General features: G+C 44.6%; 1 protein-coding gene across 1 annotated transcript in view; it reads right to left on the reverse strand.

The window, feature by feature from the left end:
• The window catches only part of RAF1 (Raf-1 proto-oncogene, serine/threonine kinase), a gene marked incomplete at its 5' end in the record, with an annotated part of 19,786 nt that extends 5,626 nt beyond the window's left edge, over positions 1 to 14,160 (reverse strand). Inside the window, 11 exons of the mRNA XM_009869526.1 lie at positions 653 to 699; positions 2,165 to 2,341; positions 3,419 to 3,503; positions 6,203 to 6,320; positions 7,374 to 7,501; positions 7,591 to 7,618; positions 9,189 to 9,248; positions 10,731 to 10,884; positions 12,309 to 12,407; positions 13,381 to 13,538; positions 14,058 to 14,160. Coding sequence (XP_009867828.1) covers positions 653 to 699; positions 2,165 to 2,341; positions 3,419 to 3,503; positions 6,203 to 6,320; positions 7,374 to 7,501; positions 7,591 to 7,618; positions 9,189 to 9,248; positions 10,731 to 10,884; positions 12,309 to 12,407; positions 13,381 to 13,538; positions 14,058 to 14,160 — 1,157 coding nt within the window. The remainder of the gene's footprint in view (positions 1 to 652; positions 700 to 2,164; positions 2,342 to 3,418; positions 3,504 to 6,202; positions 6,321 to 7,373; positions 7,502 to 7,590; positions 7,619 to 9,188; positions 9,249 to 10,730; positions 10,885 to 12,308; positions 12,408 to 13,380; positions 13,539 to 14,057) is intronic.
• Positions 14,161 to 14,805: the final 645 nt, after the last annotated feature.

Genomic DNA, 14,805 nt, shown 5'->3' on the forward strand with positions numbered 1-14,805 from the left:
TGTAACTACTGAATTTGGGGCGGTTTGGTTTGGGTTTTTTATGATGACATTTGCAAAACATGCTGTTCTCATTTCTTGGAAGGAAGTTCTGACTGATGCTGCTAGCTCAATGGGTGCCCTTGGCAATTTCAAAAGCAGGCATTTGCAACATTTTTACTCCGTACACATCACCAAATCTGTATTTTTCAAGAAATACAGTGGTAAGAGGTTGCCTTTGTGCGAGTTTAAAGCGTAAGATTTTTGGCTTCCTTTCCGCCAGTTGTGTGAAGGTGTTTGAAATTTATTGAAAACACACGGGAGGCAGTAACAAAACCGACGTGGGCACACGTACGCATCGCCCGCTGAGTGGAGGGTGCGGCTTCTCTCCAGCCCAGCGCTGGGCCAGCAGAGCTGCACCAACGCCGCTTCGGGAAAACCAGACACTTCCGGAGCACAGCTGCTGCTTTTTCTTCATCTTGACGACAACAGCTGGGTAAGCAAGCATGTACGTTCTGCAAAACTCAGGAACTTCTTACTGATCAATAGGAATTACTCACCAGTAGTTTACACGCATTTGAAACAGCTATTTTGAAATCCCACCCAAAACAAAGCTCCATGTTAACACAACTCGCTCCCTCGTTGCGGGAAGCGTGAGGCAGGTCAGAAAGGATACTGTTGGATTTCATGTCTCTGTGGATGATGTTCTTGGCGTGTAAATAGCTGCAAAAGAAACAGCAGAGCAGAGCCGTCAGGAAGGCTGTTTGCACAAATGCGCTACGGAGAAGTGACGCAGCAAAGGCAGCTCAGGGAGAGAAAGCAGCACCGCCGTTCCGTGTTGGTGTAAACCCTGAGAAAACTGGCTGCTGTCCTCACCTGCATGAAACCCGGACACTGCGCTAAGGTTTTTACAAGCTGCTTTAATTTTACAGTCGTGACACATGGCTCTGGCTTTCTGGGTGTCTGCCTGGAAACCTGTGTCCTGATCTACAAGACGGATGAGCGCTGACGGCATCAGCCAACGCCAGCACCTTCTACACTAGAGGCATTACAGCGTGTGCCCAAGGGGCAGCAAGGCGGATCTCTATCAAGAACGCTTCCAAAATCCATCAGAGTGTGCGAGCCTTGTAGCTGTAGGATAGGAAGATCCATCCCCTCACCTCACAGGGGCACCTCGAGTATAAACTAGTGTTTGACACTTCCACATCGCAGCGTTTACCACAGGGCAGGAATTCTACATCTAGAATAGCTGGTTAGTGTTCAGGTTGCTCAGCCCTGAGAAGAGAAGGCTGACAGGGGGCCTTAGTGATGGGTACAAATATCTGAGGAGCGGGAGTCAAGAGGAAGGGGCCAGTCTCGCTTTGGTGGTGCCCAGTAACGGGACAAGAAATAATGGCTGTAAGCTAGAACATGGGAAGTTCCACCTCAGCATGAGGAGAAACTTGTTGGCTGTGCAGGTGCCGGAGCCCTGGCCCAGGCTGCCCAGAGAGGGTGTGGAGTCTCCTGCTCTGGAGACTTTCCAACCCGCCTGGACGCGTTCCTGTGGGGCTGCCCTGGGTGACCCTGCTCGGGCAGGGGGTGGCACTGGGTGAGCTCTGGAGGCCCCTTCCAACCCCAACATCCTGTGATTTTACGATTTAGTGCATTACAGCAAGACCTCAAGCTACAGAAGAACTTAAAAGTACAGAAAAGCTGACTTAAGAGACTGGTGGTCTAACAAACGAAGGCAAGAATCCACGGGGTGGGGGAAGATATAAAAGAACGCGTACAACAGTGCTGCATGAAATATCCTTATATAGAAAAATATCAAAATATCCTTAGATATAAGGAAGAAATTTTAGATCTAAGGAAGAATTTCTTCCCCACGCGAGTGGTGAGGCACTGGCACAGGCTGCCCCAGGAGGCTGTGGATGCCCCATCCCTGAAAGGGTTCAAGGCCAGGCTGGACGGGCTTTGGAGCAACCTGGGCTGATGGGAGTGAGGTGTCCCTGCCCACAGCAGGGGTGGAACGAGATGATCTTCAAGGTCCCTTCCAACCCAAACCATTCTGTGATAAAATCTTTACGTGGTCTACGCCGCTCTGAGCCGTTACCACTTTAGCGCAGTAACTCCCCGTGTTGGGTTTGGGGAAGAGAAGGGAAGTGGCACTGCGAGGGGCGAGGCAGCCGCCGCCGTCCATCCTACTCACTCCATGCCCTGTGCCGTCTGCCGGGCGATGTCGATGAGCTGGAACATCTGGAACTTGGTCTCTTGAACGTGCAGGTGTTTGTACAGACTGCTTCCTTCACACCACTGCGTGACGATGGCCAGGTTGTCTTTAGTCATGTAGCCCATGAAGAGCAAAATGTTAACGTGCCGAGTCTTCCTAATAGAAAGCAGCAGGCAAGAGAAATTAGTGTCTTCGTTAAAAGTATTTCCAAATTTGTTTCAAAAATCCACTCCTGGACAAGGGAACATGTTACAGCTTTTGATTCCTAAACCCCAAGTTTCCTGCAAAATTTCTCCTTGGTGGATGTGTGTGTAAAGCTTGTCATAAAAAATAGTAAAAATATGCCACAGTCGCTGCTTTGTCTTTTTTTTTTTTACGAAACTCATCAGTTTTCTGTTTTTGAGTTAAAATACTTGCTCTCAGTTCCAAGGAAGTTATTTAAAATCAACCTTGAAGAAACATACGTCACGGAAATTCAAGGGTTTGGAAACTGTTCTATTTAGAATTAGTGACTGGAATAACCGAAATCACCCTGAAAGCTGTGAAGCAGTGACAGCTGTGGGTAGAAGTGTGAACCCCGGCAGGAAACTGAAGGGTTGTCGTACACTGTGAAGGAATTAGCAGACAAGATGATACTTCCCACATACTCTACCCGGTTTAGTTTTAGGGGGTAGAAGAGTGAACCCCGGCAGGAAACTGAAGGGTCGTACACTGTGAAGGAATTAGCAGACAAGATGATACTTCCCACATACTCTACCCGGTTTAGTTTTAGGTTTAACATTACAGATAGTTAACTGGACACTGCAAAAGCAGTGTCTGAAAGTAGGAAACAGGTGGATTAAAGTATATGCTAAAAAAAAAATAAAATTATGCTGTAATTTAATTAAAAGCTACAGTTCAAATATTCTGTTTGGTGATGAGAATTAATCCTCACCTTTTACCGCAAGCAAAATATGGCCTACACAATGATGGATGTTAGTATTATTTATCTGAAAAGATAAATGCAGAACCACCGAAAAATTCTGAATTACTATCACCGTCTCACACTCCTCAACAATACTCAGAAGTATCCCTATAAGCTATTAATATTATTATTATTATCATCATCATCATCTGGGGATCTGCTTCTTGTGCCCATCAGACACAGACTGGGGGGAAGACAGCCTGAAGGCAGGGCAGCAGCCAGAGGCAGCGCCCTGGAAGAACAGGTGAGCAAGGAAACTTCCCACTCACCTTAACACGGCCACTTCGTTTCGGAAAGCCTGGAACTGTTCTGGGGTAGGATCTACAACCTTTAGTATCTTCACTGCTACGTCTCCTGAAAATACATTGAATCATAGAAGTTATAAAAACTGCAGCTTTTTTTTTTCCTCCCCACAATAACATGAATATACAGCATACTCGGAATTCCTGCCCTGCGCACAGCGCGCCTCTGCTGACTTGTAGACTGGCCAAACTCTTCCTGCAGACACGGCAAACAACTCATTTCCCTGAATTTCAATCTAAAGGAAGAAGTCTTTAACCATTCACAAGCTGCCCTTCTGTTTTTGGAACCACACCTGTGCCTTTTGCAGGATACAGAGCTACGAAAAGGCAGAAGAGTTGCTGAACAGGCAGGGATCCCAGCGTGGGCGCAGTGTCCACACAGCATTTCAAGCACAGCCCCGCGAGAGTCCCTCGGCTTCCAAACAGGATCCAAAGTTTCATCGCTTTCCCTTTTCTATCCAGCTTTAGCACACATCCTTATACACCTTTGTATTTTTATACAATTAAGTTTATATATTGATTTTTTTAGATATATAGACTACATGCATGTAGTATATACACACAGATTCTTTTTTAACACAACCTTTATTTAAAAGAACAAACTTTCTAGATTTAAGGAACAGGAAGGATAAACCTTCTATCCAGAAATAGGAAAATCACAAGTAACGTGACTGACTGTAACAAATTTGGGGACTGTGGAACGCAGAATACTTTACTGCTCTTTAAGTTGATACATCACAAAATCTTCCCAAAAGGCTTCATTTGAATTGCTTTCAGTGTCGGTGCTTGCTTTAAATCTCAGCATCTCTTAAAGGGTGACACAGAGAGGAACAGATGACGACCCAGCACTATCTGTTGAAAGGCTGTTTTCAGAGAATGAAGATGTAAAAACCTCGACACGTGCACATCCAGAAGGCACCAGAATTAGAATCGGGTTGGAAGGGACCTTGAGGATCACCCAGTCCAACCCTTTTAGGTAAAGAAATCCAGTTCAAATGAGGTGGCCCAGCACCCTGTCAAGCTGAGCCTTGATTAACCAGACACGCACCCCTCAAAGCACAGCTGCCCTCCGGACTTGGCTTTTATTTCCGAAGGCTCGCTGCAAACAGCCCCGGGAACCCCACACCTCTGACTTCACCTCGATTTTCTACTGTGGTTTCCAGCAATCAAATCGCTTCGTTTAGCTGCCCCAAAATGTTTTTGTCGCTGTATCTGAACTACCAGAACAGGTTACGGCAAAGCAGCCGGTAGTTTCGCTAATTTGCACAGTGAACTCTCACTTTCTGCAATTCCAAGCACGCGACTTGCAGAAACACAAACTTTCAAATCTTTTCAGACCACACTGCAGACGGTAGTTACAAAAGGAAAGGAAAGCAGTAAATTGAACTTTGACTTTCCTGAGAAATCAGGCAAACTATAAACTGTTTCCATAAATAAGATACTGAACCACAGAATCCCAGGATGTTTGGGGTTGGAAGGGACCTCTAGAGATCAATCCCCTGCCCGAGTCCCCTTGGCAAAGCCGTGCTGGCTGCTCCTGATGAGCCTCTCATCCTTGCTGTGCCCAGAGACAGCGCCGAGGATCCCTTGTTCCATCCCCTTTCCAGGGATGGAGGTGAGGCTGGCCGGTCTGTAGGTACCCACCTCATCCTTCCTGCCCTTCTCGAAGACTGGGGTGACATTCGCTCCCCTCCAGCCCTCGGGCCCCTCTCCTGTTGCCCACGACTTAGGATCTTATCGGGTCCCGAGGCAGCTACAGAGCCATCCCCTGCACACCACACGGGGGTCTTGCTAAACTCATGCCCACCAACGTTCTGGATACACAGAGTTGCAAATGCTTTACTCAAGTATTAATAAGAAATTCTCATTTATTACCTTGATAAGTGAAATCTCACTTTGCCTGTTTTTCCTCTCAATTTCTGTGTTCATTCCATGTATAAAATGAAAAATCAGTTTAACTGTTCATGAATAGTACTTTTAGCGTAAGAATAGTCCTTCCATTGATGTTACCAGTATTCAGGTTTTAAGATATGTAAGTATTTATTCCTCCAAACAGAGTCGGGGAGAGAAGTTTCCAGATTTTTTTTTTGTCAGCTTCTTCTATTACAATAATGCTCTTCAAATTAGGGCCTGGAGGGGTTTGCGTGTGTTTCTTCTTAAATCACAAGCCCTGAACTTGGAAACTGGTTCTGTAGCTGCAGCAGGCCTCTTTTCAAAGTATTCCAGCTAACTCAATATCACAAACTCTCACATCGACCATTTTTTTTTCCCCTTAGGAAAACTCCACCATAAAAGCAATTTATGCTTATTTCCATTCGCTGCTACCTTGAATTAAGCATGCTAATTAAGCCACAAAGGTATTTAAAAAAAAATGAATCTAATTTAACACCAAGTTGTGAAATTTCCCAGTTAATTCTGTTAATTCAATCCTGCCAACAGAAGCAAAACCTCCTCAGAAAACAAGAGAAGGTGGTAATAGAGAAAACAATCCTGGCTTCCCTACAGGGAACACACCGAGGGCAGCGGCGAGATTCAGGTTCTGATGTCTGCTCTTCACCTTTGTTTTCCCACTACTAGAATTAGGAAATCGGTATTCCTCTCCCAGTCCCTTTGCGTGAGAAAGAAGCACAGGGCACCAGCAGAGCAACGTGACCTTGTTCTGGGCTGCCGTACCAGCATTTTGTGAAGGCGGTTACCCTTGTGCAGGACTCACCCCCGCACAGGACTCACTCACCCCCGCGCAGGACTCACCGTGCCATTTGCCTTTGTAAACAGTTCCGAAAGAGCCCGAGCCTATCCTGGTGGAAAGCATGACTTCGCTTGCTTCTATTTCCCAGTAATAACTGGAATCTCTCTGTCCACGAGGCCTCTGGAACAAAAACGGGCACGGCTTTGACTCCAAGCATCAAATCAGACACGCTACGTAACACACATGTCGAGAACGAAACAGCTTCCTTCACCGAGTCTGAGACGCGGCGACACCTGAAGGAGTTTTTGTCCCACCGTCCGGGCTTTGGTTTCTCATCTGTGAGGTTCGTTTACAAAACCCAACAACCAGACCCCACATTGTCCTGGATGGCTTGGGCTGCCTCAGAAACCACCACTAGGTTCTGCACTAGAGACTTAAACTCCAATCTCAGACCTTAAGAGCAACAAGTATTTTATAACCAGCCATTTAAAGGCATCCAAAATACTTCTGAAATCCACTGACTTGTTCAGAGCTGCAATACCAAAATTCGGGAACCCTTTTATATATTTGAAAGGAATAAACCAACCTCTAAGTGATTGACAACTGTGAGCCCTACTACCCATACTTTCATTTCTGAATCTCACAAGCCTTCCAAAACTTGGGGATATTATTCATTATTATTCCTTATCTATCTATCTATCTATTTATTTATTTATTTATTACTTTTTTTCCTTCCCCTCATCCCTAAGTTTAAATAAAGCCTATGAGGGAAAACTTGCAACTTGTTAAATCTATTTTTACCTGAGGTATTTTGACTAACTTGACTACGACATACCCGCTGTCTGTGGCAGCTACGGCAATACAGCTCAAACAGCGATCACAAGGCTAACCTGAAACACGCTAGAAATTATTAAAAAGTATAAAAGGCACAGTGCTTAAAGATTTAGAAAGCTAATCCTCGGACTTGTACTGAAAAGCCATTTCACAATACTGCCCGAAATGATTTCAATCCTGAACACGTTGTTCTGGGTATTTGTCACAGGAGGCAATGGCGCTCGCTTTCCCAAGCCAGTCCAAATCATGTTGCTGGTAGATACACACAGCGCAGAGCAATCCAAGAGAACTGTCGCTTTTATTGCCTTTTAAGTACAGAAATTTATGCCAACATACCACTACTCCCAGCCTAGCTTAACACACTAAAAAACAAAAAAACCAGAAAAATCCCATACTCACAATTTTATTTTTTTCTTGCGTGTTAGATCCAGGGGCTCTCTCTCTTTGGGCTGGGACCGGGGTTTTGGGCTGAGACCAGCCAGTTGGGCTCATGTTATTAGGACTCCCAGACAGAGCAGAGGGTGAGGCTTCAATATAAAAACAGAACACAAACTACTTTATGATTCAGAAAATAAACACAGAATAACATTATTTTATTTTGTTTTTTAAATCATACCTGATTCACTATGGCTTCGAATTGCATCCTAAAACAGAGAACACAGACAAAAAATAAATCTATGAGAGCATACAGAGTAACAAGCAGGAATAGTGCTCACATCATTCCTGACAGTTTTGCTCAAGTACAACACGGTACTGACCAACACCCAAAGGATGACAGCTCGGTTATTTTCCAGCTACTAGAATACCACACGCTAAGAAGACATGCAATTTGTGAATTCTTACAGAAGATTAAAAATAGGCACAGCAAAACGTATTACTAACCAAAACCAGAAACGAAGGAGGAAAAAAACCAAAACCTAACACAGAACAAGGATAAACACCCGAACCGCCGCCTGCACTCCCACCCCGGGGTTTTGTGCGCGCCCGCACGTCAGGTGTGAGCACAGCTCCTGTCGCGCAGCTCAAGGGGATACGGTCTCAGAAAGGTTTTGGGTTATAAGACAGAAAACTTTTAGAAGCCCTTAAAACACCCCAAGTCAATATATACAGTGTGAGCTATCTCTACTGCACTACTTCAAGCCCCCAAAAGCCACATCTCGTGCCCTAACACAAAGCATCTACTTTTCAAAACGTTCCCCCAAGGGCTCGAGTTTGACGCCACTCGGAAAAGCGCCAGCGATGCGACGCGGTTCGCTGGTCGGTGCGGTGCCACAACGCTCACCTCATGCCACAGGCACTGACAACACAATTCTACAGCCATGCACAAGAGAAACTAAGCTCTGACAAACAGCTTCTCACCTGCTACGTATTATCCCAAAGTACAAACGGGAAAGGTAAAATATCCAGGTACTGTGTGAGTACAAAGCAAGAACATGCACTACAGAAATGTTAAACACCGTCAAAGTTAATCAAGTCAATTCAAGCTTTCTAACTCATTAGTAGAATAACAAAGGTAAGATTGCACAGGGCAAAACAAGCCTACATCCCACCCGACAGTTTTCAGGTTAACTCAGAGTACCCTTCGTCAAGATCCCTTTGTGGGATACATCCTTGGAGCCAGCGAGCTGCCCTCCCCCAGGCTCGACTCCTACGGATGCTGTTTTTGCAGAGCAGACCTCAGCTCGACGCCCGAGCACATTAAAATCTGCATAAACTACCAAGGAAGAACCCCTGAGGGTTACTCCCGTTGTCCATTTTTGAGGACCACAAAAATCTTTAGGAACCTGAATTAATACCGAGCGATGGGTTTTGTCCATCAGCCTGAGAACGTAACTGCTCTCCAGCAAGCTGGCACAGGATAACTAAATAATATCAAGTTGCTCTCATTCTTCTGTATACGTAGTTCTTATTTAAGAGAAAAGTATTTTTGGACTTCAAGCCTGACGTGAATATTTTCTTTTCTGTTTAGGAATCCCAAAGCAAACGAATCAAGCCCAGCATTCTTGGATTCACCCAGCTAAAGTAAAACCGAAGCTCATCTATCGATTTGCCTCTTCCAATTAAAAGTCCTCAATGTTTAAGTATCAACATGCTATAAAGATTTTCATCCAATCAACTCCAGATTAAACATTTCAGGTGGACACTGCCATAGCTTACGAGTTATAGCAATCCTGTTAATCACAAGAAAACAAAAGGCACCAAGGAAATACCTACTCTTCCCCTCAAACAAAACCGTCTGCACCAGGAGCTGGGAGAAGCATTCAGGCTGTTATTCTAGGCCAACACAGTAAGAGATAAGAAGAAAAGAACAGAGGAAGTACAAAAAAAAAATTAAAGAAAAATAAATGTTAGGATAAGTGAAAGAAAAAGTAACCAGATTTGTTTGATATATGACAATCAAGTGCTGTGAAGCCTGAGTACGCACACCTGTTCCAGCCTGAGAGCTGACCAGTAGCTGTCCTCGGGTAAATCCCTTTCCTAAGGTCTTTCTCATGTCATACTAGAAGGCCTCTGCTGCCTTTGCCATGGTGTAGTTTTAAAAAAACCCCAAACCCCCAAAACATAAACAACTTTTTCCACAGGGCTTTAAAAAAAAGCAGCTATTGCCTTTTAAGACCCGACAGCGATTTTTACTCAGCCCCCATGACAGTACGAAAAGCCAGAAGAAAAAGCATTTGTGTCTCTGCTGCTCTGCACAAAGACAGAGAAGGCAACGTCTCCTGAAAGGCTTGTCACGCTATGAAGTTTGCCAATTCATATTCTCCCGAGTGCTTCGTTATTTCTCCTGCCATACAAGACAATCAGCAGTAAAAAAGGCCGTAACCCTAGGAAAATCGAAGGGAAAGGGAAGGTTCCTTCCCCCATAAAATGCAGGTGACACCAAGCTCCTAACCACAAAAGCTCCGCAGATCTGTGGCACGCTTTTCTTCGGCTCCAAAGCTCCAGGGGGCTTCTCCACCACGCTTCAGAGTCTCCCCGTGTCCCAGGAGTCTACCAGCCACCAGCTGAGGAGGCGAGTCCACGCGGTCAAAAGGGTTTTGCTTGGCCTGAGGAGTTTTTCAACTATTCCAGAGCAAAAAGCCAACAAACTGTGCTCTCTCTGAAACCCTGTCGTTCAGCGCTTTCGCTCTGCAAGCCCCTCCTGCCGCAGCACTCCCTCAAAACAAAAAAATAAAAATATAGGCCTGACTTCAACGAGTTGTCTCTCTCTACTGTCAGTCTAGAGTGAGGGAAAAAACCCCACGGTGCTTGAAAGCAAGGAACAGCAGAAATATTCTCAGATACAGATGGCTTTAGCACACAAGCCCAGAATTGCTGTTAATTCTGCACAGGTGTAACAAAAACATCTTGCCAGTAAGGTTCGACGTGGGTATTCCAACTCCATACTGACAGCACCTGCAGCTCAATTTTAAAAACCCCACCAGCCTCCCAACTAATCCAGATTTTTAAGATGAAAGAACATTTTTAGACATGTCTACTAAGTGTTTCCTCAGCAAAACTGTGCTTATTTTCTTTTTGGATCTGTGAAACTCGACTGTTAAGCTACCCCACATCTTTATAGACACCAAAAATCAACCTAAAACTTCAGCAAAGTTGATACGAGAACGAGCAATTCACTTCCTACGCAAATATTTCTTCATCAGCTAGCCAACTGTGGCAAACAGTAAGCAAATGAGAGTAAGCAAAGAAAACCCAACCGGTGGCCAGTCCCAATTCCAGTTTAACTTTACGCTGTTCCCTCCCTGCCAGCGTTACCTCAATTATCCGGCTGTCCACGGGCATCGTCGTGCTGACCATATGGACGTTCGGTGTGGACGTGGATCGTTGTCTTTGGGAAAGAGAGCCCTCGGAGGAAGGATTCGATGTGTTGAACGTGAAGGCATGAGGTGTAGAATACCTGTGCTGGGAACTGGGAAGGAAAGAGAGAGAAAAAAGAGGAGCTCTGGTTAATTTTTTCCCCCTCTAGCCATCGAAAAATGTTCAATGTAACGCGTCCAGAAGCAAGACACGCAGAATCCCAATCGGAGAAAAAGCTGGGATGCTAATTGAACCTTTGGGTCAGTTGAATCATTCCCAGTTCAATTTGGGAAATAAATAAAAAAAAAAAACTTTAAGATCTCAACAGCTCACATACTTTTCACCTAAGTCCTGTTTCTGCTGTTACAAATCTTGTCACAATCCCCAACGAATCACATGCAATACACTGGTAAAATAATAGCTCTGCTGGATTAATTTGGGTCTGTGAAATTTAAACAAACCGCTCGTTTCAAGCCTGCTGACCGCCCAGCTTTAGAGCCACTCCTGCTGCCAAGCCCTGAGTTTGTAAAGGTTTGCAGGACTGTTCAATGGGTCGCCCAGAACAGCCAGCAAGGAAGTCGTGACACCCAGGATCAGCTGAAGGGAGGCCAACGCTAAAATCCAGTTCAACAGAGAATTACGAATCACAGCCAAGGTCACTCGAACCTTCATTACCCCAAATCGCACATGGGTCTGAACTGAATCAGCCAGCCTTCCCAAAAAGCCCAAGAAAAGCCCTATCAGGTTAACGAGCCATCGTCCAGCAACGCTGCAAACAGAACAAAACAGCAAAGAGAACGCAAGACCAGTTTCTGATGCAGTTCTCATTAAAACAAGGAAAGGGATGCACAGAACCCCTTGCGATTCGGCCACTCGGCCACCTGCTCTCTCCTGAATAGGCCAAGATTTTTCAAAGGGATGTTGAAAAAAACCAAAGGAGGGCCTGCCTTCTTCAGCCTCCAGAATTTCAAGGAAAAGACAGGCACACATGAGGATCAGGAGACAGGGCCCTTGGAAATTTCATTCTAGCACTGAAAACGACAGGAACGTTCTCTTTAGGTCTCAGATTTTTCTTTAAGAAGAGCATAATTTCAGTTTTCACTGTTCCCTCTCTAAACTTTCATCTGTCATCATACCATCAGAACCTTATTTACGTATGTGTGTCATGAAAAACAAAGAGTCACAGAAGCTTACACGTACAATGCCTGAGCAGATAAAAGAAAATTCACAGCAATACCAAAGGGAGCCTCCAACTTTCTTAGGCAGGAAAACAAAGGTCTCCCGAAAACCTTTAATATCCTCCTTTAAAAATCTTTAGACTAAAAACTAAAACCACAAAATCCCAAACCAATGTTTTGCTTGAAGCTAAGAACAAGAAAGGACACCGCACATTATCTCTAACAGAGTGGTGCTGCATTACCCCAACCTTCCGTAGGATGGTTCTACTTTGGAAGAGTTGGGGGCGCTTTGGGTTTTTTTGGTTTTTTTAAACAACTGTATTTCCCAAACCAGAAACGACAGGAAATACTAGCTTACCTAACAGGTATCCGGGAGACAGACTCCCGCATCCGTCTCATTGTCAAGGGAGGTAGTGCAGGGACACCACTGTCACTGATATTTGAATTTGGGAACAATCTGAAATATCAACAAAAACAATTACAATTTCAACTGCTACACTACCTCCTGTACAATGCTTTTTAAAGCTAAAAATTTAAAGGGCTCTCTCTTTCCGGCATAATTAACTTCACAAACACATTCCTATCTTTAAACAATGTTTTTCCCTCTGTGGACGGCATCACTGAAAATTATGCCTTCAGAGTCCCAAAGAAAATTTCCATGTGTTCTTTCTAAACTTACAACACACACCTTCTTACATCAGACCTTGGATTTTCCTGACAGGGTACTCGACACCAAATTTTTTTCAGTTCTATTACACCCAGGTAGCACCAAGCCATCCTGCACCCTTACGACTAGTCAACGTAAGAAAATGCAGAACTATGTGACCAAGGTTAGTTATTAAAAAAAAATAAAACATATATAATAGCTAGACACATAAATTACAGAGTTAAACGCTTCGGCATACAAGTTCTTCTAACGTAACAACTGCCGATGTTTTCTAACCAGTATTAGGAAAGGATCAGTTTTCTCACCACGCTGTGCATTTTCAACACGGGCTCAAAAGCTGTGGTAGCTCTAAACGCTCACACTTCCAAGAGCTAAAACCCAACAGAACCACGCCCTTCTTTTTTTCCCTCCTAACAAACGTGCTGTGCAGGAAGAATCACTCTCACTCTGTTAAAACTGAGGGCGTTATAGCGACTGCGTTGTCATTCAAGATCTTGGCTTGTCCCAGAACATTAAAATTTACAGGAAGAACAGAATGCATTCAGTGGAACGGCCGCCTTCACCTGGGGACAGACCATCATTGCTGGCTGCTCTAGGAACTCCGCTCACACGCTCGGCACCCCGACGACAGCGACCGCGCTGCCCAACAACCTGACCTCAGCTCTGCGGTAAGAGATTAAAAAACCAACCAAACAAAAAAAACCACCACCACTCGTCTGCTCAGAGCGAATTCCCGCTGCTAGGAGAAAGGAGCAGTCCTTACAAGAGCTGCCTGATGTTGCTCCAGTCGACACACATGGTCGGAACTTTCGTGCTGCAGTGCTCGTGGAATTTGTAACCGCACGTCTGACACCGAAACCCATTTAGCAGGAACTTCTGGCAGATGTCACAGAAAGCAAGCTTGAGAAATGTCTTCCGAGCCTAGAAAACACATTAAATCATCAATCCAAGCCCTTCCTCGCTACCTGAGATGAACGTCTTCAGAGCTTGACATAAAACAAATACTATGTTCAAATGCACTGGTGCCCCCAAAGTGCTACTGAACTTCACACCACACCGTATTCTCACATGTATTTCCAGTTCTGTTGGAAACCCGTCAAGTCTACATTTAGGGCTTTGTCCACCTGAATTTTTAAATTTTTTTTAAAAGGCATTCTGTCAAATTTAAAGCCTCTGACACCTAGGAATTACCAAACATCAACAGAACTCTGGCATTTTATTGCAACTTGATATTTAGCCAATCTGGTTTGTGGGGAGTCAAATCACCGGTTCTGAACTCCCCCACGTTTAGAAAGCCCAAAGGTACCTAATGCCTAAAACGCTCTTTGACTGAGCACACAGTTCATGTAATCAATTTACAACAAAATCAGAGAATGTTAAGGGTTGGCAGGGACCTCTAGAGATCATCTAGTCCAAAAAAACAGAAGAGAAAAAGCTTACAAAATTATGTGTGGTGAGCGGAACATGATCAAGGAAGTCCACTTGCAGCTCCTCTCCAATCAAGGAGGCAGCATCCGTATTCCAATCCAAACGCACTTTTTTTCTGAAAGAGAAAACGGGACAACAAAGTTACTTGGGAGACAAAACGGTGGCCTCATCAATGACCTATGTCTTGTGAATTTTCTTCAGTAAACTGAAAACAAATACAAAAAAGCGTGGCTAACCTCTTTATAGAGCGAGCGACATTTCAGCATCTTTCACTTAAACAAATTAGAAGCAACTTGGAAAACGTAGCCATTCACCTCTTTTTCTGTTTATTTTTTAATGCGTAAGTCATTTAGAGACACGGATTATTTGAAATAAGACACCTAGGAGCTGTAATGGAGTCACAGAGGCATCCTTACAAACAAAAGAAATCATGAACAGAAGGCTTAGTGACGTGAAAGCCGCGTCAGGTGCTTCGGCACCGACGTCACCAGTGCCCCCAGAATGGACTCAGTCACACAGAGATGTGAACCCACAAATGACTGTCTCTTGCCTGGGGCTGAGGAGAGCATTAAGCCCAAGCCTTACGAGGTGTGAAGTCAAATGTATTAACTCCATGAGATACCTTCATTCCCTCAGCTTGTAAAACAATCATTTGGGATTTAATAGCAGCATCCCTGGTCCTGCAAAAAGTAAGGAATATCTGAAGTCGACGACACCGAGCTGTGTGGCGCTGTGGACTCACTTGAGGGAAGAGATGCCA

The sequence above is a fragment of the Apaloderma vittatum genome, unplaced genomic scaffold (genome assembly GCF_000703405.1).
Source record: "Apaloderma vittatum isolate BGI_N311 unplaced genomic scaffold, ASM70340v1 scaffold7735, whole genome shotgun sequence".
In the NCBI taxonomy this organism is placed as follows: Eukaryota; Metazoa; Chordata; class Aves; order Trogoniformes; family Trogonidae; genus Apaloderma; species Apaloderma vittatum.